General features: G+C 43.6%; 1 protein-coding gene across 1 annotated transcript in view; it reads left to right on the forward strand.

The window, feature by feature from the left end:
• The window catches only part of SLC12A8 (solute carrier family 12 member 8), a 146760-nt gene that overhangs the window by 106875 nt on the left and 12619 nt on the right, over window positions 1-27266 (forward strand). The window contains exons 6-9 of the mRNA XM_063108737.1: window positions 1585-1672; window positions 3232-3319; window positions 10842-10988; window positions 14744-15389. Coding sequence (XP_062964807.1) covers window positions 1585-1672; window positions 3232-3319; window positions 10842-10988; window positions 14744-15389 — 969 coding nt within the window. The remainder of the gene's footprint in view (window positions 1-1584; window positions 1673-3231; window positions 3320-10841; window positions 10989-14743; window positions 15390-27266) is intronic.

Below are 27266 nucleotides of genomic sequence, written 5' to 3' on the forward strand. Positions count from 1 at the left end.
CTGGTATTTATTGAAAGATATATTATCATTTATTTAGTCAATCCTTTGCTTTTAGACATTAGGTTGTTTCTAATTTTCACTCCTATAAACAAGCATTTATAAACAATTTGGGCTAAATCTTTACTCATCTCCTTGACTATTTACTTTGGATAAAATCCTAGTAATGGAGTTCCTGAGTCAAAGTATATTCAGGCCTCATTCTTGGTCCAACATTCAGGGGTCTCTTTGAAATAGCCCCACTTTCACTTTCTGTTCCAAAGCTTTCACTCCACTTGCACTCCCTGAAGCATTATAGCAGAGGCATTAAAGAACATAATTTTCAGAGCCAGACAGACCAGGGTTGAATCCTAGTTATGCCAGTTGCTAAGTGTGTGACCTTAAGCGGTTTTAATTATTAACCTCTTTGAGCACTTTTCTATAAAATGAGGAAATAATTCTACTTTCCTGATGTGGTTGTTGTGAGTGTTAAACAAAATTTAAAAAATGCAGTTAGGGGCCGGCCCCGTGGCGCACTTGGGTGAGTGCAGCGCTTGGGAGCGCAGCGGCACTGCCGCGGGTTCGGATCCTATATAAGAATGGCCAGTGCACTCACTGGCTGAGCGCGGTTCGGGCGACACCAAGCCAAGGGTTGCGATCCCCTTACCGGTCACACACACACACAAATATATATATATATATATATATATATATATATATATATATATATATATATATATATATATATATATATATATATATATATATATATATAAACACAGTTAGTATAGGCCCCATCAGGTTGAAAGTGTTCATAAATCTATCACGATGGTGTTAGGTCCATTCCTATCCCTCAGCCCATTCAAATCCCTCTTTCAAGGCACATTGGAGATGCACCCCTCTGTGAGGCTTTCTGGCCAGTTGTTAGAGTACTTGTGGGTGGACCCTGGTTCGATGTTCAGAACACATTGTCTTGCTGCTCTCATAGATGTGTCTGTATGGCAAGACAGCACCCCCCTCCTCACCATCACACACTAATTCGTTTTCATCAGTGATCTTGGAAGTGGAAGGGATGATGAGGAGCTTGTGACTCAGTGTTGGTAACATCAGGACTGTATTATGGAGTTTGTTTAGAGCCCTGTGGTAGCTCTGGAGCTTTGTGGGTGGCACCTGAACCCAAGGACACCGGAAAGCCCAGTGCACTCAGTATGCAGCAGAGGCGAGGAAATCTGCTGCCGGAGGCTGCCTGGCCCTTTGCTGATGCCGAGCCTCAGGGTATCATTGTCCCAGCTGGGAAGGCAGAGCTCAGCATGCAGTAGCAGGATCTTGGTGTGGCTTGCAAGACGCCTCCCTCACTGGGCTTTTGTAGCTGGTAGCGCTTTCCTCCCAATCATCATCCAACCCACAAAGGTCCCTTTCAGGTCCACGCAGATGCCTCCCAGTTGCCAGGGGAAATTGAGAACGGGCCTGTTTGTAGAGCTGCAGATGGGAAGGCTTGATGTGGGATAGCTTCCAGGAGAGGGCCCAGAGAGGGGAAGGGGCAGGCCTTGGGAAGGTGATTCGTGGAGCATGCTGCGTCACCCCGTCCCCCATCTGGGTGTCTTTCAGGAGTCATGGCCGGCTTCAACATGGGGGGCGACCTCAGGGAGCCTGCTGCCAGCATCCCCCTGGGCTCACTAGCAGCTGTTGGCATCTCGTAAGTTCCCCTCACGGCATTCAGTGCGGGAGAGCGGGAGAGAAAACTGCAGGCAAAAGAGGGGATGGCCCTATTGTTCTGAGAGTGCCCTGACTGTGACTGATCTGCTTCATGTTCCTGTCCTCCTTTAAGACTCGGTGGGCTGGAAAATTCACGTCTGGTGGGTTCAGACATTGCCCTTTCATACCCTCTTCCTGGGAATGCTGCCGAGGAGGAGTGTCATTAGCAGACCACAGATCAAATCCTTTCTTTCCCTCCCCTTCCTCTCCCCCACCCCCAATTTTGAACTTGGGGATTTTTTAACCACTGAGTTTCCAGGGTCATTGGAGGGAGCATAAAGATGGAGAGTTTTGCAATCAGACAGATTAGGGTTTGCCTCCCAGCTCTGCCACTGATTGGCTATTTGACTTTGGACTCTCTGAGCCTCCATTTCCTTTTCTGTAAAATGAGGATGATGATAATGTGTGTGCCTCATAGACGGTGGGGGAGATACTAAGTGTAAAGGCACAGACACTGGCTATCTTTCTTCTCCCAGCTAGCCCCTCCTGTATCTCCCCCAAGGCTGTCCAGCTTCTTGGTTCTAGTTCACACTGTGCTGCTCACACTAGCAGGCTGGGTGGCCTTAGTCTGTTTCTGATCTTCTGGTATCTTCTGTTTTTCTCTCTGTACCGCTGGAAGAAGCTTCTCTGCTTCTTCAGTGTGAAGAGGCCATGAGATCATAGACATGATGATGACTTGAGAAGTTAAAAGTGCTTGTATTATTTTAACCATGGTATTTAAAAATATTAATATATCTATTTTACAAACACTAAGTTTGCTCTTAGCTTATTGCAATGGCACCATTGCTACCAGCCAGGCACCTGGCCCCAAGCTGTTTTGTACAAAATAAGGCAATAGCACTGGGAAGAAAATGAAGACAACACAAAAAGAGTTGAGAATTGGGAAGGAAAGAGAATAGAGGGTTCTGTATGAGAACCCTGTCTTGTTTCTAGTCCCAGCTGGGAGGTCCCTGGAGGAACCTTTGGCCCATCCACTCACTGCCCAGATGGGAATGAGGACACAGCAGGGATCATGTGACTTGTTCAAGGTTACGGGGCATCTTGGGAACAGAGCCAGGCCACTGCTCTGCCTTTTTACACTTGGCTTCCCTCTCTATCATCTGTGATCCAAAGACCAGCAGGACTTCGAGGCCTGAAGGATCACCGACCTGTTCTTCTGCTGGGGGAAGTGGGGGTATGGGGCTGCAGGTCAGCCCTGGCCTGAATCCTGGCAATCGAGGCCACTCGGGCCCCCACTTTCCCACTGCTACCACCCTTTGTGCGTTTTTCTTCTTTAATATAATAGACAAAAAAAGATTACTTTTTTTATTTGTAAGGAATATGCTAGAGGAGAAATAGTATAAAAAGTGCCCTTGCAGGCCAGCTGGGGAGGCTTTATGACTGGCCTTTCTTTTTAATTTTGCAACAGGTTCCCACAGGAAACCAGAGGTTGAATGGGGTGGGGTCAGGATGGGGTTGGGCAAGCCGGGGGCAGCTCTGCTGTGCTCTTGGGTTTTGCAGGTGGTTTCTGTACATCATCTTCACCTTCCTGCTTGGCGCCATCTGTACCCGAGAGGCCCTGCGCTATGACTTCCTGATAGCTGAAAAGGTGGGTGTGTCCTGTGCCGCCCAAGGACTCTGTCCTTTGGGGTCACTTATGTGTTCCTATCAGCCAGCAGCTGCCTCCCCTTTGCAGTCCTGTCTGGGAATCCATCTTGTCTTGAGCCCAGGGCTGAAGTATTATGGGACCAGAAATAATGGAAAAGGCACAGGTTCTGCTTATGGAGCCCTAGAAACAGGCAACAATACCCAGAGAGGCACACAAATGCAGGTGATAGATAATTAGGACATTTCTTCGTGTCGAAAATCAGGACAAAAACAGAAAGATCTAGTCACCCCAAATTCCCAGCTACACAAGCCCTTCATTTTTGCCTATAGCTTCATGTTCTACCATGAACAGAAAGCGCTGCTCACAAGAAGCAACTGAGGAGGAGGCTGGCGGTCAGAGGAGGGGGCGGGCAGGCGGAGGCAGACAGCGGGAGCCAGAGCCAGGGCAGGAGCCTGCCTTGTTCCTGAGGACCCTGACCCTTCTGGCTTTCCCCACAATCTCAGACTCTCCAGGTTGATTTGGCTGCAACATCTTTGTTTCTCCCTGCCGGGAGAAGATTAGCAAATTCCTCACGTTCCATAGCCTCCATTAGCAGGCTGGAGGTCATGCAACACCAAGGACATTTATTTGGCATCACTAGAACCTGCAAGATTAAGATTGTCAGATATATTTGTGGAAATCCCCCAAAACTCCTACCTTTCCTAAATTCCTGGAGGAAAAGCGGACCCTGAGAATCCCATTATTTTTCAGAGAACTGTAGTTGGTTAGGGAGTTTTTCTTACTGTTAATTCCTGAGTATTGCCGCTTATATTTTAAGAGAGAGTACCATTTTCCCTTGTTGTGAGGCTTTGCAAAGTAGCCTTGCTGATCTTCATGGAGGGCCAGTGCTTGGGGCAGCCTAGTGCAGGAAACTGTGAAGTTACTTTTTTAGAGAAACATTTGGCTTAGTTTTCATGTTAGAATGGGTTTCTTTTTAAGGTACCTAGACAACCATGCAAAAGTGGTATTTGTTTTCAGGGGTCTAGACCTTAGTGTGAAAACAGGCTTTGAAAGGAGGAACAGTTCAGGTAGTGAGAGAGCTGACACCCCCCTTCCAGGGCCCAAGGTCTCAGACCCCCAGGTATCAAAGTTTGCTGTCAGGGAAGGAATCTATATTCTTTATTTATATGTGTGTGCACTCTTCTGGCTGGAGTTTAATCTCCTACAGGCCTTTTCTCTCGTGGAATGAAAAGCTCGGCTGCATTAGAGGACTCGAAGGCCTCAGGGGGCAGCTGAAGTGCATTTGACCAGAGGAACTGCTTGTTGCTTGCCCACAGCTTGCCAGTGGCTGGCCAACTCAGCCTGTTGCTGAAGCTGGTTCCTTCTAGAGGATTCCCTCACAAGGGTCCTGTCAATCATTAGAGACTCTGATCTGATGAAGCGAGGCAAATTATCCCCTGGGCTGGGGCTCTTCTCTCCTCTCTGTTCCCTGCATTGCAGGGAAAGCTCAGAATGGGTATGTGGGAGGACAGGCAGCCTTGTATCCAAGGGAGGCCACAAACAGTGATAGGGTGAAAACATCTCCAGAGACACCAGTTAGAGCCTGTGTGGGTGGAAATTCCACACCTAATAACAGACTCGTGAATAGAGGGGAAGTTTCTTTGGAATGGCACCTGTTTCCCAGACAGGGAGACAGGTAGGCAAGCACTTAGCCAGGTGGGGGCACCTGCTAACCCAGGCCTGGCAATAATATGTGGGAATGTAATTATGCACACGCTAGGATGAGAGGTGGAGATTTCGTTTTTAGTGGAGAGGACGAGACTTTCCAAGAATGGGCAATTGTAAAGGCTGTAAAGGCTATAAAGGAAGAAAAGCTACCATTCTTGGTTCTCAGAAGCAAGCAGGGGATAGTGCAGCAAGCAGGGGCTAGTGCAGCAAGCAGATGCGCAGTGACGGAACCAGCCATGGCACGCACCCTGGTGTTCTGCTGCCCCCACTAACACCTCCCAAGGGACCACACAGCCTTTTCCCCCAAAGTGCTTCTGCTTTCCTGCTCTCCCAGGTCCCTCCTTGGGTCTGACTCCACTGCAGTAGCAGGTACTGTGCACAGGCAGTAAGCTGGGCCGCAGATGAGTTTGCTAATGGTCCCTGGAGAATGGGCAGGCCCAGACCATAGAGTTTGGGAGATATGAGTGCAGAGTCTCTTTACTTGGTCACTTGACACAGCCTACCACCCTGATGTGGTTTTAGTAAACCATGCAACTCAGCTTTACATCTTAGCTATGGTCTCTGTTGTGGGTCAGCCCACCTGAGAGCTTTCCTGGGCGTTTCTGTCTGTCTTACTATCAGACATGCTCCCCTTGACACTTGCTTTTCTCTCTCTCTCTCTCTGTGTGTCTCTCTCTCTCTGTCTCTCTCTGTCTCTCTCTGTCTCTCTCTCTCTCTCTCTCTCTCGCACTTCCTGCCAGAACAGTGATCTTCAATGGCTGCAGGCTGCCCTAAATTCCTTTCTTCTGAGCTGCAGCTGGTCAGTTAATCTGTTTCTTTTTGGGTTTCCCATATCTTCTCTGATCTATTTCTAATCATTTGGTTTTCCCACCCACAGTTTCTCTAAGTTTCTTTTTACTTTTTATCCCCATCCTAGAGGAATTTTTTGCTAGCTCTTGGGAGTCAGTGTCAGTAATGTTATGGTTTCTTAAAAATCTTTAGTACACTGTGGTGGCTCTGACATAACCTATGAAAGTGTAATACTTGGCACATAGTAGGTGCTTATTAAATTTAACTCCCCCCCACATTTCCTATGGGGATACCCTTAAAGATAGAAACATTTATTTTGGGGACACATTTTCCCCCAATGAATTCATCATGTTTAATTGGATAGGAAAAGTCAAAATAGTCAATCCCAATATGTCTGGCTACTGCTAAGGTACGGCTAAGGCCTGGAATCCTCACAGCGCCAATTGTCTAGCTCTTAATCCTGTTCGTGATGCCAATTATAAAGCTAGGCGACCACGCCAGTTGTTGCGGCTCTTTTACCTGCCAGTAATCCTGCACCGACTGGGCCAATGGTTGAGCTAGGGCTGGGTCTGGAGCTCCCAGACCCCTCAAGCCTGTTCACAGACTGGGTCACAAACCTTCACACGCCAGGCTGGGTCACCAGACCCCTTCACGCAGGTCTATGAGCTAGGTAACCAGCCACGTAGTCCTTGGAAGCTGCAGGTCTGGAAAAACATGGCCGTGCCCAGCAGGCACCCGAGGCAGTAAACACCAGCCAAAGTGGCCCTGTGTGGGTGCACTCACTCCACCCACACACACACAATGTTTAGGGAACTGCCCCTATCCGGCCCTGAGGCAAGGGGAGCCTGACCATATTGTTCCATTTTCCCAACACAATATTATTCAGTTATAGAGAAAGGAATTGTGTAAAGAACAGTATTAGTAGGGATGAAATTAAATAGATTAAATAAATGTTTCAAAATAAACTTGTATACCATCCAGAAAACAGATATTTATCATAGATCAAAAAGACCAAGTACCTTAGGAGCCCTGGAACTTGCTAATTAGCAAAATAAGTGCAAACTAAGTTGGAAAAATATCCCAAAAGTATCTTTGTTAAAGATGGGGAATTCCACAGAGTAAAGTCTAATCGTTCCTGATTTAATAGTCATGGTTTCATATACTCAAGAGGGACTTTGAAAGCCCATGACACAAGCTGTGCCTGGGGAGATCGGCAAGGGGCAGCACTCGTGGCTGGTGAGTGAGCCTAGTCAGCCACTCAGCACCCACAGCCAGCCCAGCCTGACTGTCCCAGAGGACACATCCCATTATGTCCCCATCATGGACACAATGCTTCCTCTCAGGAAGTGAAGCAAACTTTGTCTCTTAATGGAGAATGGCTGTCAATTGAGAGATAAAACCTGACTGGAAGTTGAGTTGTTCAATTTGTGGAGTGAGGTGAGTATTAGAAAACTCATGTATCTGTGGAAATATGATGTGGGAGAAAACCTAGGGGCTATTGAGCCATTGCCTATTAATAAATTTGGGATTGTTAGGGTTTCAGGATGTATTCCTCAGTTAACGCCAAGGGGCCACAGGAATCAGATGAAGCAGAACGAGCCCCCTGCACGTGACTTTATATTCAGTCCTTCAAGAGAAGAGAGCAGTCAGTGAGCTGGTGAAGTCCCTCAATGACGGAAGCTCAAAATGGGAGCTGGGATAAAATACAAAGAGCAGAGAGGTGGAATTAATCATCAGTAGTTACTGAAAAAAGAAATTAGTGTAGTTCATGCCCCATATAATATTTTGAAAAGATAGCTTTTTATGATGGCTCAAACAGGCGTATTTTTTTAAAAAACAACTGTTGACACACATCTGCTCAAATAAATTCTCACTTCCACCTCCACTGGTACATTTAGCAAATTTACAGTCCAATATGAATAGAGAAAATATTTAAGTTCTACAAGAGCTGGGGGCAAAGCTGCATGGTTTACTGTTCTATCTAGAAAGCCTTGTCCTGTGGCTAGCACCATGCCAGGAATATAACCTGTCCTCAATAAATGCCTCCTAAATGGATGGATGGATGACAAATAGAAAGGAAGAGGTAGGGTCCAGGCAGGAGAGAGATGGAATGGAGTTTTTATAGTTTATGCACACATGAGGATCAACATTCCATTTATTTTTCAGAAAATAGATTGAATAATACTTTTGTATTAAAAAAAGTTGTAAGTGAACAGGTCATTCTAAACACAACTGACACAAACAAGTCACTGTACTTGGACAACCCCCCATCTGTCCCCAGCCCTGGGGGTTCTGGAGGAATCCCAGGGTGTGTCTGCAGGAAGACTGGCTGAAGATGGAAGTCACCACATCGTGTTCTCATGGTGCCAGAGACTCGTTAGGTTCCTGGGGCCAGTCCAACACCAGAAGGATGCCAGACTGGGAGCCTCGGTCCCACTGAGTAATGGACAGGCTTTCGATGAAAAAAAAAGAAAAAAATTAACACAAATATATATAACCTTTTGGGTAAGAAGCAATAAAATTTTGCAAGGAAATGCCATGCCTCACTCTCCTAAGGAATTCCTTGTGGGAGAATGTAGTGGGTACAATGTACTCTGCCCAGCGGTTCTCCACACTGGCTGCACTTTAGAATCACCTGGAGGGCTTCTTAAAGATCGATGAGGTCTGTGTTCCATTCAATACTAATTAAATCAGAGTCTCTGGGGTGATTGTTATGTATAGTCAGAGAGGAGAACTACTGAGTTAAATTTCCAAAAAGCTCTTGATAAAATTTCAACGTTGTATATTTATTTTAAATAAGTCAACATAGGATGCATTTGGTAGAGAAGACAGAACAAAGGTTATAGATGAATAATTGCATCTCAGAATGAAACAGATCTACCCTTGAGGAGCTCTTGGTGGACTGGCAAGATAAGCCACGGGCATCATGAACTGTTTCACAGGGTGGAAGTAACACAATGTCATCAGAGCACACACAGTGATGGGAAACATTAGATGACATTAATTTCTTGTAATAAAATGATAAGTGAAGGGTGGGTGGAAACCCATGACATTGAAGAAAAGTGACAGGTGAGATTCACTGGGGATAAGAATGAGATAATGCATTTAGGGAAAAGTAGTCCACCCTGCAATAAAGATGAGAGGGGCTTTGTAGAGGACCACAGTCTTGTAAATCAAGCCTCTCACTTCTCTGGCCATTTGGGGGTTATCCCACCTTATGTGTGGTCTTGAAGTGAGTGAGTGCCCCCATTTAGTATACAGAAGCCTCAAGGACCAGACCTCTCGTCTGTCCCTCTGCAGCCCTGGTAGGGCACATGGTCTAGTCTGGCCATAGGATGCTCCACTTGTGGTGAATGAGGCAGAGATAAGGAGATGGTGAGAATTCATCTGCAGGGCAGCAGGGTGCTTGTTGCATCCCGGTCAGACTGTTTGTGCTGAGGAATCTGGGAGTGCCTCCAGGCTTGGGTCTTGCCTGATCTTTTAGCCTCCTGATGGTTCTGTGAACCTGCCATGTCCTACAAATCTATTCTTTGGAAAAAAAGGTTTTTTCCAGTCAAGAATCCTGACTGATATAGAGTTCATCAGTCAGTCCAATTATTGCAGTGATAATTTATGAGCCAAGAAAGAGGTCTAGCTGGGGACTTTGTGTTCAGTGTAGCTTGACGACACGGATCTGGCACATTGCTGAAGCAAGGAAGTAAAAAATGGGCAAGGAGAGCCTTTGTCAGGAACAGCGTAAGTGATAAAGCTGAAAATTAAATCAAATCCATCTGCAATAGTTGACAAATGAGGACTTGGAATACACAGTTCTGGCCACTGTACCTAAAGTAGAATGGAGAGGACACCTCAAATAATCAAGAAAACAGAGAAGCTTCCCTGTGGGCTCAGGAGGGTGAGACGGATTCATGACTAACAGCCTGGGACACAGGCGCATGGCGAGCAGCACTGATCTTTTGCAGGATGACACAAGGAGAACAGCTATTCCCTTTCTTATTCTATTAGTTGGTGCCTGTGGGACATATGGGTCATGGATCTCACTCACCCATTCGGCATTTGTATTTGTGTTGGGCACTGAGAATGCTGGGGTGAACAAGTCAGGAGACCTGCTTCAATGAAGCCTCCAGATTAGTAGGAGACAGTGTGATGGGTGCTATCTTCACATCGAGTTGAGGTGCCACAGAGCACTGAGAAGCCACCACTGTTGTCAGGGGGATCGGAGATGGCCTCATGGAGGAGGTGAGGTTTGTGCTGAGTCTTGAAGCACATTAGAAGTTCAACAGGCAGACAATGAGGTGATTAGGGAGTGTGGACAGAGGGTTCCAGCAGGCAGGGAAATCATGCTGACTGAAGGCTCTCGGTGTGCAGGGTGTGGGGCTAAAGAGGTCACAGAACATGAAGGGCTTTGTATGAGGGGTATTCAAAAAGTTCATGGAAAGATTCATATTGTCTTTTAATTCTGTTCTTCCACAAACTTTCTGAAGTGCTCTTATATGTCAAGGCAGTGGGAAGTCATTACTATGCTTGCTGCAGAGGCATTAGGATCACATCTGAGTTTAGAGAGGTCACTGTGGCAGAGGCTTAGGGGCTGATTCAGAGTGGGGAGAGCTTAGAGGCAGGAAAACAGTTAGCATTGTAATGGCCAGTGGTTCTCAAAGTGTGGTCCCCAGATCATCAGCATCAGCATCACCCAGGAACCTGTTAGAAATCCAAATTCTCAGACCCAACCTCAGACCTACTGACTCAGAAGCTCTGAGGGTGGCACCCAGAAATCTGTGTTTTAACAAGCCCCACAGATGAGTCTGACACATACTGAATTTGAGAACCATATAAAGATGTGATGGCGGACTAAACTGAAGTAGTGGAATGAAGTGGGATGGGACTGGCATATGGGAAATATATCCCAGAGGTTGAATCTAGAGGACTTAATGTGTGGTTAGATGGGTTGTGGATGGGTGGGTGTCAGGGAGAGTAGAAAGGGACAGAAGCAGGACCTGACATTGGATAATGAAACTGCCTTCCCACACAGGTGTCCCTCGTGGGCTTCCTGTTCCTTTTGGGCTTATACATCTCATCCCTGGCCTCCTGCATGGGAGGACTCTATGCAGCCCCCCGGATCCTGCAGTGCATTGCCCAGGAGAAAGTGATTCCTGCACTTGCCTGTCTGGGACAAGGGGTGAGTGATCCTTTTTTAAAGAAATGTACATTTTACTGCTAACCCGATTGTTGGCCCATAAATTGCTGAAGTTTTTCTGATTAGAGCCTCTGATCAATTTCTCTGGGGTAGGACAAATGAGAACGCAGAGGTCATTTCTTTGGGCCTTGTCATATGGCTGGCTTAGGCTGGGGCCAGTCAGGTGAAGCATCTCACATGTCACAGCCTCCCGGCTCCTTAGCGCTGGGCTACCTAAACAGTCACAGTAGCATCTTGGACCCTAAGCAGCAGGGAAATGGAGTGCCCATCCTTTAATAAAAGTGATTCGGGATCCTCCAAGTTTACCATTGAAGAAAGAGGTAAGGAGGGAGCTGGTCCTTGCAGTTCCTACTCTGCCCTCGAGGCTCACCTTCCCCTGGGGGTCACTGTTCAGTGATTTCTAGCTCTTCTGGCCTCTGGGCTCCATGTTAACTAACCATGGTGGAGCAAAGCTTAACTGATACAGTGTAGCTTGTGCATCATGGCTGAAATGATCAAAAGACACATTCCTAAAACCTAGATGACAAAGCCTACTTCCCATGAGTCCACATGCTCATGTTTCTCAAGAGGTAAAAACTAGAGCCCAGTATGTGGTTTGCAAGCCATAGCTCATTTTTGTCTTGTTGGGGTAGCACAGGGGGCCTCCCCCACCCCGTTCCAATCCCCAGCCTCCCTCTTGTTTAGGGCACGCGTAGTCGCAAATCACCCTGAATTCCTCCCTCTACCTGCTCTGCTTCTTACCCTCAGTCAGCATGGCCTGGGTGGGAGCAGTGACTCATGCTCTACTAACTTCCATGTGCCATGTGCCTTTTATTTTATTTTTCTCCCACTTCTTTTACTTTTTATTAGGTAACATGTGCACAGGGTTCAAAGCCAAAAATGATATAAAAGGTACAGTACACTCTGAGAATTTTTGCTCCTATCCTGAGTCTTTCTACGCCTTTCCCCACCCCCGAGCCTGCCCCTTCAGTAATGTTTTTATTAGTTTTTTAACGAACCCTTCTCTTTCCCATTTTTACACAAATGATAGTGCTATATATACGTTGTTCTATACCTTGCTTTTTTTTTCATTTCACATAGCCTAGAAATCTGTCTTTTCATATAAATGCAGAGAGAACTTTCTCATTCTTTTTCCATCATGTGGCTAAAGCATCATTTATTTAATCAGTTCCCTATAGACTGTCACATGTATAGCTTCCAGTAAACAGGCTGCAATGAATACCCCTGTGTGTGTATCTAATTTTGTATATGTGCAGATGGCTATATCTAGTGAATAAACTTTCATAAACGGGATTGATGTTTCAAAGGGTAAATGCATTTTTATTTTAATAGGTATTGTCAAGACCCCTTTCATGAGATTTGTATCATTTTGTCCTTCAGCCAACAATGTATGAGAATCCCTGTTTTCCCACAGTCAGTATTACTCGTAGACTGAGTCCTGTAAAGATCGTGCTCTGTAGGACTCTGCTCTAGCCCTTGGGTGTAAGAAGTTTGTGAGGCCAAGGGGACATGCCCACCTGGATCCCATGCTCCCACTGCTAGAATGTTCCAGGTATGCTGCACCCTGGAATTCCTTGCCAATATGGCCCCGAGCCCACATCCAGGGTCTGCAAGGGCCTCTCCCTCTCTAGGGCCAGAGTCCATATGTGAGTGTGAGGCCCCCCACAGTATGGTTTGGGAAGAGAAGGGGGTGGGCTCTGAGCTGGAGGCTGTGCATGGCTACCTTCAGTGAGAAAGTCTGAGGAGTACAAGAATGGTAGACTTGAACCTGGCTTCCCCATCATCATAAAGGTATGTTTACCAAGGAAGGAGGATAGGACGCATTTGATTGAACAGGTTGTTAGCTTGGTTTATAATTGTAAATATTTAGACATAGAGTGCATGGACCCCCATTTGCATTGTTGCCCCGAGCAACACAGTGTTAGCAAGGAGCCTGTCCATAGCTCATTGTCAAATGTGAATTTTTGTCAATTGTATAGTGAGAAAAGGTATCTTAAAGGGTGCCTTTAAAAGTCCTGGCCTGGACCACTGGCATTTTATTTAGCTTACCTAAGACCCTCCTTCTAAAGTTCCCTTTAGTTTCTGAGGATTTACATTATTCAAGGTAGTTTTATTGTTAGAGTCTGCTAAATAGCTGTAATAAATATACCCAAAATGTTATTCTCAAACACAATAAAAGTATATATTTATCTATTTTTTATTGTTTTTAAAAGATGACCAGTAAGGGGATCTTAACCCTTGACTTGGTGTTGTCAGTACCACGCTCTCCCAAGTGAGCCGTGGGCCGGCCCTTTATTTATCTATTTTTTTAAAAAGAACTCTACTGTAAAGTTCCGGGGAAGGCAGTGCAGGTTCACAGGTGCTCTGATCAACAGAGACTCTGGCTGAGATGACTTTGCCATCTTCAACCCATGGCTTCTAAGGTCTATTCCAGCCCTTAGAAGAAGGGGATCACACCTGAAGGACCACATGTGGGAGGTTTGTGGGCCAGATCGGAAAGTGGCTTACGTGCCTTCTCTCGCGTTCCAGACACTAGCCCTGCAGGAGGTGGGAGCAGTGGTTGGATTCTGTCTGCACTGAGGGTAAACCTGGCAATGTTTGCTGATGGAGTTTTCTGTGAGAAAATGAGATGAGGCATCAAGAATTTTGCTTGGCTGAGCAACTAGAAGGATGGCGTTGCCGTTTTCTGAGATGGAGAAGACTACAGAAGGAGTAGACTTGGGGGGTGGGGAGTCAGCAATTTTTTGGGGGGCGTGTTAAGTTTCGAATCATCTGGAGACATCAACTGGAAATGTTGGGTAGGTGGTTGGATATTTCAGCCTCCGTTTCAGCGGAACATTTTAGGCTGGAGATTCACATTTGGGAATTGTCATCATGAAGCAGGTATTTAAAGGCATGCCTGGTTGGGATCACCTAGAGAATCAGTAGAGACAGAGAAGAGAAGAGGCGTGGGGATGGAGCCCTGGGCTGCTTTTGATGTAGAGCTCAGAGACGTGGGAGCCAGCAGCAGGGGCTGAGGAGAGCAGGCAGTGAGCGGGCAGGCAGGTGGAGAGAAGCCAGGTGAAGAAAGCCTTTCAAAGAGGTGGTGACCAGCTGCATCAAATGGAGTCTTGGGTCAAGGAAGATGAGGACTGAGAAGTGGCTGTTGCTTTTGGCTAAAGAACTGTCAGGGACAGTGAGGAATAGCTTCCAGGAGTGGTAGTTTGCACACTTTTTCAACTCCTGTCCACCTGAAGGCTACCATACCTACTTCCATTGATGACAGGCGTGTGTAAGTGTTTGTGTGTGAGCACGTGCATGTCAAGTATCAGAATTCCTTCACTCCAGTCACTGATGATTCTGCCTTGTCTTCTGGGATCTGCCGCTTCCTGGGAAGATTCAACCTTGCATCTCTTTGGTTTCCAAGGCTGGTGCTAAAACCCAATGAAAGACAAAAGGAGAAAATATTTGAGAAATCAAAGTTCTGTAGTGGTGTCCCATGTTACTAACACAACTAGTACCTATGTACGTTAGGAGCCTTCCATGTGTCGGTGCTATGTTAAGCATTTTACATGCATTAGCTCTAATCTCATAGTCACCCATGAGCTGGATGTTATTATCCCAAGTTTATAAATGGACAGTCTCATGGGAGAAGGGGCTGATCCATTATGAATGCGTTTCTGTCATATAGCTTCTGAAATTTCTGAAGTTTTCTACCTGAAATGTCATAGTCCTGCATGTTATTTTTGTTTCTGCAGAAAGGGCCAAATAAAACACCTGTAGCTGCCATCTGCCTAACCAGCTTGGTGACCATGGCCTTTGTCCTTGTGGGTCAGGTGAATGTTCTGGCCCCCATCGTCACCATCAACTTTATGCTGACATACATCGCGGTGGACTACTCTTACTTCTCCCTGTGCATGTGTCCCTGCAGCCCCCGCCATGTGCCTGAGCCAGTGCTTAGGGAGGGCATGGACACTCTCCACTGCTCTCAGCACCTGCTGATGGAGAAGGCTTCTGGCTATGGTTCCGAGAACACTGCCCAAAGTTCCTTTGAGGGCACTCTGCTGGAATTCACCAAGGACATGGATCAGCTCCTCCAGCTCACCAGGAACCTTGAGAGTAGCCAGCCCAGGCAAGGAGAGGGTGATGGGATCCCAGAGAGTCCAAAGAGGAAATGCAAGAAGGCCTCCAAGCAAACCCTTCAAGATAGCTTCCTCTTGGACCTTAAGTCCCCTACTTCCTTCCCTCCTGAGAGCTCTGAGAGGTTGTCCACTGCCTCCTGGGAGGGGCAGGAGTCCTACTGGAGCAAGCAGACTTCCAGGAGTGGAAGGACTCAGCCTGAGGGAATGTATGGAGAACAACTTGTCCCTGAGCTGTGTGATCAGCCCAGGCCAAGTGGAGAAGGTGAGTGCTTTGGAATCACACTGGGGCCTCCTATTTTGGGGTGACTACTGGTTGCCTCACCTACCCAGTTATCACAGCCCAGTTATAGCTGGGTTTAAAGTCCTTGTTAATCATGCTTGGTATTTATTTTAAAATGTTATTTTCAGGAATCAGTTGAATTATTTACAATTCTAGTGTTGCAGACAGTTAATTTTAAACAAAAATTTGTATCTACTCCTGAATGTTAGAGCTGGGAGCTATGGCTAATAATTTAATATCAATTTCTTTTTGCTGAAAAATCAGCTGAGGTATGACACCAGTGTGAGTGAAACCAAATTCTCCTTTCAAGAGAAGTGGAAATGTGCTAACTGCCTGGCAAGGTCTCAGTGGGTTTTCTGTGTGGAAGATGAATCTCCCAAACCAGGCAAGAGGGGATGGAGAGAAGAAAGCTAAAGACGCACAGCTTTTCTTTGCTTTCTCAAATTTACGAACACAGAGACACAGAGATACCCTCAAAGAGAGGCTTATAAGGCATGAGAAATTCAGAGAGAGAGAACTCATGATTTTTGAGGACCTACCGTATTCTAGATGCTTTCCATCTATTACTTCATGTAATATAATAGATGTTAGCATTCTCCATTTTGTGAGAACCCTGAGGCCCAGCGAGGTCACAGAAGACTCAGAACTGATTCTTTGCACAGCTGGCCGTCACCCGGCTCTGCCTGTATTTGAAGGCCGTATACTTTCCTCTGCGTTACACTGCCCCTTGAGATCTGTACCCCTACTAACATGACAAAAACTAGCCCCGATCTCAGTCATATTTCAAATATCGCCACTATTTGACCCAGACAGGTATAGGCAAAGAGGAGGAGCAGAGACATAGAAGGAGAGGTCTAGAAACAAGCACGTTGCATTCTCCCATAAACCTGTTTTCTTTCCGTACCTCTGAGTTGGTGGAGGTTTTTAATGGTAGGAGCATTACTAAAATCTTAAAAATTATTTTATTTTTACCAAGTGATATGTTTACAGTTTAATAAGCCAAATGGTACTAAAAGTTACATAACGAGAAGCAGTAGTTCCCACGCTTACTACCACCCTTTTAGCCTTTTCAACCCCCAGTCCCACTCCGGGAAAATCCCGCTTCCAACCAAGAAGTTGCTTCTTCTGTTAACCTTCCTGTTACTAAACAATATATTTGCATTGATACTTCTCCATGTGTCAATTTCAGACATCATCTTTTGACTTCCTGAATGGTGGTTTAACTCTCTTGCGCCACTCTGACTTCTCTGCATCTAATGTCCCTAACATAGGGATACCGCAGTTTTTGATTAAATTAAGAGCTAGTATTCCTATTATTGTGACTAAGTAAATATTGCTTAATTGTGGGCCATATGTTATATTATGATTACATTAACTGTTTTGCCCAGCTTTTTCTGTTTCCTGGAGTTGAATAATTACCTTGGATTTTATTTGCTTGTTTTTCTGTCATTATTTTTCTCTGTATGCTCGGGCAGATATGTCAAATGCCTCTCAATGTTATCTTCCTAAATGTGCCAGTTCTTCAGGAATCTATTGCTTTTCCCCCTCTGTCCTATGGCTCCCATCCCCCAGTTCACTCTAGGCTGTCCTCTAGGCCTGTTACAAAGCAGTTGTCTTAGAGTCCTCTCTTTACCACACTTCCGTATCAGATCCAGGGAACAAGAGATTTCCTGGACACAATGTCATAGTAGACTTGTGTCTTTCTTCTTCTTCTTCTTCTTGTGGCCTGCCCAGCACCAAATGACCTCCCTATGTTTGAAGAATTTCCAGTGTTATGAATCTTGGTGGGTGGCAAAGTAAGCCTTTCACACTCAGAACTGAAAATGTCAGATCCTCAGTTTTCTGGTCTCTCCTGCAGCCAGAGTTCAGGCACAATACTAATGCTCTGCTAATCAGACGAGCTCTCCTCATATTTGGCATTGGGAACTGGAAACCTGAAGAAAGGGGGACTTCAAGGAACTTTCTGGAAGCATGACAGTAACTGCAGGACGACTACACTACTGACTCCAGGGTCCAGGGCTTCCTGGTCAGTGGGGCAGGCTGCAGTGCCTAGACCTTGGTTCTTGCAGCAGCAGTGTCCCCACCAGACTGCCCTGACTTGGAATTTTGAGTGTTGCCCTGGCTGCATAGCCCCAACCCGATTCTCCAGCCTTTCTAGCTATTCTCAGAGGTCCAATATTCTTTTATTTTTATTGTGGTAAAAAACAAATTCCATATAATTACCATCTTAACCATTTTTAAGTGTATAGTTTAATGTTATTAAATATATTCATTATGTTAAGCAACCATCACCATCATCCATCTCCATAATTCTTTTGTTCTAGTAAAACGAAACTCTGTGCCCATTAAATGATAACCCCCCATCTCCCCCTCCCCTAGCCCCTAGCAACCATCATTCTACTTTCTCTACGCTTTTTACTACTCTAAGTATTTCACGTAAGTGGAATCATATAGTATTTGTCTTTTTGTGACTGGTTTGTTTCATTTAGCATCATGTCCTCAGGGTTCATCCATGTTGTAGCATATGTCAGAATTTTCTTCATTTTTAAGGCTGAATGATATTCTATTGTGTGTATGTATATTCCACGTTTGCTTATCTACTCATCTGTCAATGGATACTTGGGTTGCTTCCACATTTTAGCCATAGTGAATAATGCTGCTGTGAACATGGGTGTACAAATATCTCTTAGAGACCTTGCCTTCAATTTTGGGGGGTATATACCCAGAAGTGGAAATGCTGGATCATATGATGATTCTATGTTCAATTTTTTGAGGAGCTGCCACACTGTTTTCCATAGTGCTTGTACCGTTTTACATTCCCAGCAACAGAGGTCTAATATCCTTTTCATAAATCGCTTAATGACTGAATCAGCCAGAGGTAGATTCTGACCGATGCACATCTTTTTCTTCTTGGTTTATTACTTACTGCTTTGTTTTGCTGAAATACAAACTCCAGCAGCTTACTAAAAAAGGAAGAATGAAAAATACATTTTTCAACTGTTTGCAGGTCTGAAAATTTCTAACCTCACTCTTGATTTATAGCTTGGATGAGTATAAAACTCTAAGTTTTTAAGTAGTTTTCCCTGTGATTTTTGGAGGCGTTGTTTATTGTCTGCTCACTTTTAGTGACCTCACTTTTCATTGTTGAGAAATGTGTCACGCCGATCACTCATCCTTAGATCCTTTGAATGATGCCCGGTCCTGCTTTTTCCTCTCTGGAAGTTTTTAGGGTATTTTCTTTTTGCAGTCATCATATTGGCCACTTAGTTGGCCTTTTTATTCCAGAGATTCTCATGTTTTTCAGTCTCGGGATTTTTGTTGTTGTCGAGCTCGGGTGTAAAGGGTTGAGGAAATCATACGACTCAGTTCATGGCATGTTATTATCACTTGTTCAAAAGGCTTTTCTGTTTATTTACCCTTACTGGTTTCTTAACACCTCTGGTTTCCCTAGAACAAGAACTGTTCCCATATCTTTTGGGGTCTCTTTTCCCATCATCCATCATGTTGATATTGTTTACATTTTTCTTTTCTTTATTCTTAGTAATTTAATTTTTTAGACAACATATTTTTCAGCTCTGTTTAGTTATCTCAATTTGCCTTTTTTCTTGGCAGGGTGAGGGTTACACAGTGATATGTGGATCAACTGCCCTCCATGGCCCCATCCCGGGACACTGTGGCACCCACATACCAGGTCACGCAGCCTCAGCCTCATCGGGCATTTCACGTTTTTTTCTATTGCTGATATTCTTGTTTCTTCACCAAATTCATGCTTTTTCATGGTTATTCTTTGATAATTCCCCACCCCTGCTTCATTATCTCTGTTTTGTCTCTTCTTAAATGGTTCTCTAATTTTCTTTTCTTTTTTCTCTTGTATTCATTTATTTTTCATTTTGTTCTCCTTTCTGGGATATTTCATGGATTTTATCTGATTTGTTCTTGTCTTTTTATTTTTCTTAGTCTGAACTTCACTCATTCTTGTTTGATGGGTATAATGGCTTTTCTTATCTCACTAATAATATTATTTATCCTCCCCCTTTAAAGTCTTTTTCTGCTGCTTTCATTGTTTCTGTTTTCTCTAGGTTCTTTTCTCTCTGATTTTGGTCTCTCTCTCTCTCTCTCTTTTATCTTGGAGGCTTTTACTAAATGTCTGTTAATCTTCTGATTTCTTTTCATACTTAAAAGTGTAGTACTAAGCTGTTTTAGAAGACCTGTGTACATGGGCAGGGTGCTGACTGCAGCACTTCACCATAGAGTGATTTCCCTGGAGGACCCCCAGATGTGAATATCTACAAGTTTTTCTCCAGGGCTCTTCAGTGCCTCTAGAGAAAAGTTCTTTAATCTCTTGAATGGGGACATGCAGATGACTGCTTGCATTCTGGGAGCAGGGTGAGGAAAGAAAGTTGGAGGTGGGGCTCTCACTGTTTAGGATATAGACATTCATTTAATTCCCTGGCTTTGAATTCTATTCCCTGCTATTTGCTGTGCCTGCTCTGCCAAGTCTGGGCACTTGCTGGTTTGATTTCTTCAGAGGAAAGCCACCTTGGGGAGGAGATTGGGCAAGAGAAGGGGTTATTACTTGGCTGCATGGGCAGAGGAAAGGATCTTGGTCTACAACAAATTTAGACTTGCCACCCACTCCCTGTACCTTCCCATTTCATGGGATCCTGGTCCTGAACTCTGCTGGGACCCACCAGGTTGAATTGGGCTGCTTTGTCAGCACCCTTTCTGCGGGCTCTAGAGTCTGTGCTCTGCTCTGCACAGCCTGTCACCACTGTCACCTTTCCATCTTCCAACACTTGTTTTTATCTTTCCTGTCTTATTCTCTTTGTTTGTGGGTTATGCCTGTTTAATTCCTTTTCTGTCTTCTCAGCGGGTTTTCAGGAGAGACATGTGGTCAATTTGCAATGCTTAGTAAATGAAGTGATTGCTACCCAGTTGCCCCACCTTAGATATGCAATAGCTGTTGTTAACCATTCCCTCTGTCCCCTCCTTGCTGCCTTTACCTTAGTGCAGACCCTCAGCATCTTGCACCTGGACTCTCGCTAAGTCTCCTGCCTCCAGACTCTCCCCCATCCTGTTTCTCCTTCCTGCTGCCTGCCGAATAATCTTTCTAAAATAAAACTCTCATCATGTCTCTCTTACTTAAAAACCTTTGCTGGAATCTAGTACCTTCAGTCTAAAGTCCCAGATCCTGTGTGATATGCAAGGTCCTTTACAGTCCTGCCCTAACCTACCTTCCCGGCCACTTTTCCCATGGCAACCCATACACTCTATGTTCCAGCCACACCCAAACTGGTGCCCTAAACGCATCATGCTATTTATTCCTTCTTGCCTTTATATATCCTGTTCTGCCTCCTCCAATTGCTTCACCTCCCCCTTCTCCACCTGGAAAACACTGACTTCTCTGAAAATCCATCTGACTTTTAAGACCCACTTTCCCCCCTTCTGAGAAGAATTCCCTGATTTCCTTCACTGTGCCACCATGACATTTGATTCATACTAGTAGTATAAACTATTATCCCATTGTTTTATACATTTATATCACATATGTGTTTACTCATTTGTCTTCAGGCATATTTGTCTGTCTGTCTTAAGGAAAATAAATACAGTTTTGTTTCTTTGCCACTAGCCTGTGAGCTTCCTTTGGTCACAAGCCATGTCTTTTCACCTCTGTATTATTCCCACATAGTATGTGAATATAGCAAACACTCAGTAAAGCCTAGTTAAATTGATGAGCAATTGAACAATTATGGGCTACAAAATTGAAACATTGATCAGTTAAAGTAAAATAGAAAGAGTTAAACTATTATAAGAACCTCATCTTGGACAAGCTGGATGCCTTAGATGCCATAAAATAACAAGAATAAAATCACGATTGAATAAATATTCTTGAGAGCAAATGGATTTTTAAAAATTAACTTGGGGCTGTACTTTATACTTTATACACACACGAATTCCTTATTTATAACAGCTGTGCAAGAGAGATATTTCTGGCTTTTAGAGACATCATCAAAGACAAAAAGGATGTGATTAAATAGAAATAAAAAACATTTGCACAGCAGTGTCACAGAAGGAAACAATTACTCTGACAAACACAACTGATAAAAGCATACCTTTCAAACTGTATTATTTTTAAAAACAGGAAGTTCAAAATCTAGATTCTACTAAAAAAAGATCAGGAGAGATGAATACGCAGTTTATCTTTGAAAAATCAATGCTCAGACTCATTAATGTCCATTTAATAAATTAACTTTTATTGTTAAGTGTTAAATATTGTTAGTAGCTAAAAATAGCCAGCATTTATTGACTGTGTTCTATATGCCTGGCACTGAGATAAACCCTTAATATGGATAATTTTATCCAAGCAGTGAGCTAGGCCTTGTTACGTTTTTACAGATGGTAGAACTGAGGCTTAGAGAAATTAAACACTTGTTAGTATACAAGACAGTCAGCATTTGAACCCAAGTCTGACTTCAGACCCTGTACTTTGAACCAAACGTAAAGTGCATGCTGCTTGCTGCGAGTACCTATTGTGCACTAGGCCTCGGTGCTGATTAAATGAACACAAACTAAATTACTTTTAAGATATAATTGCATATCTTTTAAACCATTCAAAAATGTGACAAAAAACTGTAGGTCTGTGGTAAACTGTAGGTGTATGTACACAGTTGCTGGAGGCGGCATCAATTGATTCATTCCTCCTGGACCTATTGATAAAGCAAATTTGGGAAGTTTCTGGCCATTATCCCTTCATATATTTTTTCTACTCCTTCTTTCTCTCCTGTCCCACGGGACTCCCATTTTTTTTTCTACTCCTTCTTTCTCTCCTGTCCCACGGGACTCCCATTACATATTTGTTGGCACACTTGATATTGTCCTACAGGTTTCTGAGGTTCTGTTCCTTTTTCTTCCACCTTTCCTTTGGATAATTTGGATAATTTCTGTTGATCTATCTTCAAGTTCACTGATTCTTTCTTCTGCTATATAAAGTCCGTAATTATGCCCATCTAGTAAAATTTTTATTTCTGTTATTGTTCTTTAAGTAGAACTTTCTTTTCTTTTCTTTTTTTAGCAACTGGCTGGTATAGGGATTTGAACCTTTGACCTTGGTGTCATAACACCCTGCTTTAACCAACTGAGCTAACTGGCCAGCCCTAGAATTTTCATTTGGTTCTTTTTTATAGTTGACATTTCTCTATTGATGTTCTCTATTTTTAAAATCATTGTCATCATATTTCCCTTAAGTCATGGACATTACATTTTTCTTTAATTTTTTGAACATATTGATGAGAGCTGCTTTGAAGTCTTTGTCTGCTAAATCCACCCTTTGGGCCTACTCAGAATCAGTTTCTTTAGGTTGATTTTTTTTTTTTCCTGAGCATGGGTCACAATTTTCTGTTTCTTTGCATGTCTTGTAATTTTTGGTTGAAAACTGGACAGTTTAGATAATATATTGTAGCAACTCTTAATTCGGAGGATATTTCTAAGTTTTTGCTTTGTTTTGTTTGTTTGTTTTAGTAAATTGCCTGGATTGAACTGTGGAATCTGTCTCCCCTGTGGTGTGTGGCTGCCGATGTCTTTAGTCGGTTTTTTATTATTTTTATTTTCATAGCCTGGCTTCCTAGGGAGTCCCTGTGTCTTTGTAGTCCATAAGGCTGCTGCTCTCTGCCGGTGGATCCGTGTGTGGGTCAGGAAGACAGGCAGAGTTGCAGCCACCTCTCCAGTCTCCCCTGGCTTTTACTTTTTGCCAGATTCTCTCAGGTCTCCCAGGGTATGGACATAGTTTTCTAGTCATCCAGGGAAATGTCAGGAGGCTAATCTAGTCCTTCTATGGCTCTCTCATTTTCAGGATCTGCCCATCAAATTTCTGGCTGGCGTACTTACTTCTCACTCTAGCTGGGTCTGCAGCCTCAGGTTATCAAAGCTGAAGATACTCTCCATTCATTTTTCTACTGTCCTCTCCATGGCTATTTATGAAGTCACAGGATTTTCCCCCCTCCTTCAAATCGAGTTTGCCCCCTTTGTTAGCAAAACTGGGGTGGGGATGGCTGCAGCCTAGGCAAGAAGCCGCAGATGCTCACTGTTCTTACCCTCAGCTTCAGTGGTTTTTTCAAAGTAAACACTTCCCAATTCGTTGCCTCTATTTGGTAAATTTTTGGAGCCCTGAAGTGGTTGGTTTTTGACTATTTTGTCTAATTTCATACTTAGTTTTTGTGGAGAAGATTCACCGACCTCTTTAAATTGCCATGGCTGGAAGTTCCTGTGGTTCATTGTTTTTGGAGACTGATCTTTTAAGACGTAACAAGAAATGTAAAGCTGCTTAATTGTCCTGATTTAGTAAATCTACTTGGGGAAATTGTAGATCAAGGAAACAACCCCAAATTAAACAAGAAACCAAAAAAATGTGTACAAGATTGTCATATGTACATTGTTTGTGCTAATGACAAATTAGGAATAACTTAAGTGCTTAGCATTTAGAAAGTGGTTAAGCAAATTGTAGTTTCAGCATGATAAAGTACCACATGACCTTTAAACACAACTCCATGTGGACTGTGGCAACACACATTCCTGGTTTGTACATCCTAGTTGAAACAATATGTTTGTTTATTCTGATAAATATATGGAGTGGATTTTCAGAGATGGTTTAATATTATTTATTTATTATTTCTATACAATTGTTCAAATTCGTGTTTTAAAAAATTGACACAATTAGTTTTTCCCCTTTGTTCTTAAAGTGTCTATATCTGCATGAGTTTTGTGAACACAGAACTTGTTAGACATATCACTACATTTTAAAAGTCAATTTAATATTATGCATTATCTTTACTATATTTAATATTTTTAACATGCATCCTGCATGGCTTTGTTTATTTGTTTGTTTCATAACTACAGGCTTGATAAAGTAAATTGCCTGCCTGGTTATTACTCCCTACTATTTCTAGAATGAAAAACTGTCCCTTCCCCCTACAGGTTTGTAAGACTTGCTTCTTCCAACAAAATCCTAACTAGACAAGAGAATAAAACTCCTTTAGTCGTTTGCAAGGGTTTTAAAGCCATTACTATTCAGAATTATAAATAATTGCCTGCCTGTATTGTCATACCTATTCAAAGTCATTGAGCATCCTTGCATGAATTCTCCCTTCCATTGCTGATGTAGAAAATGGCCTTGAGGACTGGCCAGTTAGCTCAGCTGGTTAGAGCGTGGTCCTGATAACACCAAGGTCCAGGGTTTGATCCCTGTACCAGCCGCCAACAAACAAACAAACTGCATTGTGCTTGCCTGGAGGACAAACCCCTTCCTGCTACTTCTTCTCAAGTTCCTCAGAAAACACACACACACATGCACACACACACACACACACATGCATACACGCATGCCTTTCCCTTTGGGTACAGAATAACTGAGTGTTGTGAAAGGTGAGCTTAACATTTGGCAAATCTCAGAGAGGCAAAAATATAAGTTCTTAACCAATTGTGTTCCTTCTCAATAACCAAGGGTTATTGTATTTCACTAAGTGAATTTCACTAAGTGTATTTCACTAAGCCTGTGATTGAAAAAAATGGATAATACACTGGGCATGTTAAAATTATACAATTTAATTAATGGCAATCATAACAGAACTTCTTTTTCAAAAAAGTAAAAGAACCATCCATTCAAATCAATCATAAATCTTGGAAGACTTTATTTTAATTCATAATTAATAAGGAGACTTTTATTGAACACTTCATATACACAAATTTCTAAATGCCTAGATTTGGCATTTAGAGATATAAAGATGGTCATCCTTAGCCTCCGGGTATACATGTTTAAAAAGGTAAGTATAATAGTTGGAAGCACATGATGAAAGCAAATAGATGTTGAGAGGACGAAGACTTCTCAGGGGGTAGGATGGCCTATTCCTTCATTCAGCCACATGTATGGAACATCTCCTACATTGCAGACACTGTTCTAAGTGCTGGGGGAACATGCTGAATAGACCCAGAAGGTCTTTGCTGTCATAGAGTTTACATGCTAGCAGGGGAAGATACGTAACTAAGAAGCGAATGTATGCTGTAATGTCAATAAGCGATGAGTATTATGAAGAATAATGCAGGTAACAAGATAGAGAGACTAGGGTAGGGAGGAAGGTGTACTGATTCAGATAGCTTTGTTAGGAAAGATCTCACTGGGAAGAGAATATTTTAATGTGGGACTGAGTTGTGTGAGCCGTGAGCCATACAGAGGAGTGGAAGAAGAGTTCCAGGTAGAGGAAGTGGCCTGTATGAAGATACAAGTGGGAACTAGACTGGAAAATTCCAAGAACAGCAAAGGTCCCACAACCGGAGAATAGTGAGCCAGAGAGAGAGGAAAGGGAGGAGTCCAGTGAGGGCAGTGCTGGGTGGGCCATGCAGGCCACTGTGAGTGTGGCAGAGGCCACTGGAGGGTCCAGCTAGGGCCAAAATGTGATCAAGTTCAGGCTTTAAGGTGATCACTGGCTTTGCGAGGAGTGGATTGTATTGAGATGGGGGGGAGGTGTATTAATTAGGGTAGACTAAACTGCTATAACAAATAACAAAAATGTAGTGGCTCAAACACCATAGAACTTTATTTATCACTTGCATTAGCAGTCCAGGAAGGGTGCTCCACATCAGTGGGATGCTCTCTTCCGTGCATATCCTCAGGGAGCCAGGCACCTTCCATTTGTGTGACTTCACCATCCCCTAGGACCTTATCATGTGCAAGGTCAATACTAAGTTACCATCTTCAGATTTCCTACAAAGGAAGGAAAAAGAGCACAGAGAGAGATTTACATTTTCTTGGAGACCTTGGCCCAGAAGTGACACTCACCACATCTGTTCACATTCTATTGGCGTGCACGTACTTAGTGGCCACACCTAACTGCAAGAAATCCTGAATGTTCTCTAGCTGTGGTCTCTACCACAGGAGCCCACTGCAGTAAACAGATGAAAGATCAAAGTGGCTTGGATGAGGATGTGAGCAATAGAGGTGGTGAGAAGTGATCATGTTCCGAATACATTTGTTGGCAGAATCCATAGGATTTACTGATGGAATAGATGTAGGTGTGAAAGAAAGAGAGGAGTCAGGATGAATCTTAGATGCTTGTGTAAACAGTGGTGTCATTTAATCAGATGAAGACGACTTGGGGAGAATAAATTTCTGTTTTAGCCATGCTAAGTTTGAGGTGCTTATTAGCCATATAAGGGGAGAGATTAAGAAGACAAGTAAATATTCAATTTTCAGTTCAAGGGAGAGGTCAAGGATGATGTAAACTTGGAGATATCCGTATCTGGGCAGTATTTAAAGCCATGGGACTAGATCTGTTAGGAGGGCGTATTTATGGAAAAAGGAGAGTGCTGAGTATTGAATGTTGTGATACTCCAATATTTTCAGGTTGGAAGGAGGAGGTGAGCCAGCAAAGGAAACTGAGAAAGACTGGGCAGTGAGATAGGAAGAAAGCCAGGAAATTGAGGCATCTTAGAGAAGAAAGGGTTTCAAGAAGGAGAAAGTGAAATGAGTGTCAGATGCTGTCTGGGAGGTCAAGTAGGAAGGACTGGAAGTTGACCATTGAATTTGATAAGATTCAAATCACTGGCAAGCTCAGAAGGAGTAGTTTTAGAGGAATGGTGTATCCAATCCTAAGAGTGGGTTGAGAAAATAATGGGACATAGAGACTGCACAGGCAATTCTTTTGAGGAGGTTTGCTATAAGGGAGATAAAGAAATAGAGCTGTAACTAGGGAATGACCTGGAGACATTTGTTTAGGGAGGTATTATAGTGTATTTGTATCTGATGGGAATGATTCATTAAGGGACAGAAGAATTGATGACATCAGAAAAAAGTCTTTGAACAGGCCAAAG

Source organism: Cynocephalus volans, chromosome 1 (genome assembly GCF_027409185.1).
Source record: "Cynocephalus volans isolate mCynVol1 chromosome 1, mCynVol1.pri, whole genome shotgun sequence".
In the NCBI taxonomy this organism is placed as follows: Eukaryota; Metazoa; Chordata; class Mammalia; order Dermoptera; family Cynocephalidae; genus Cynocephalus; species Cynocephalus volans.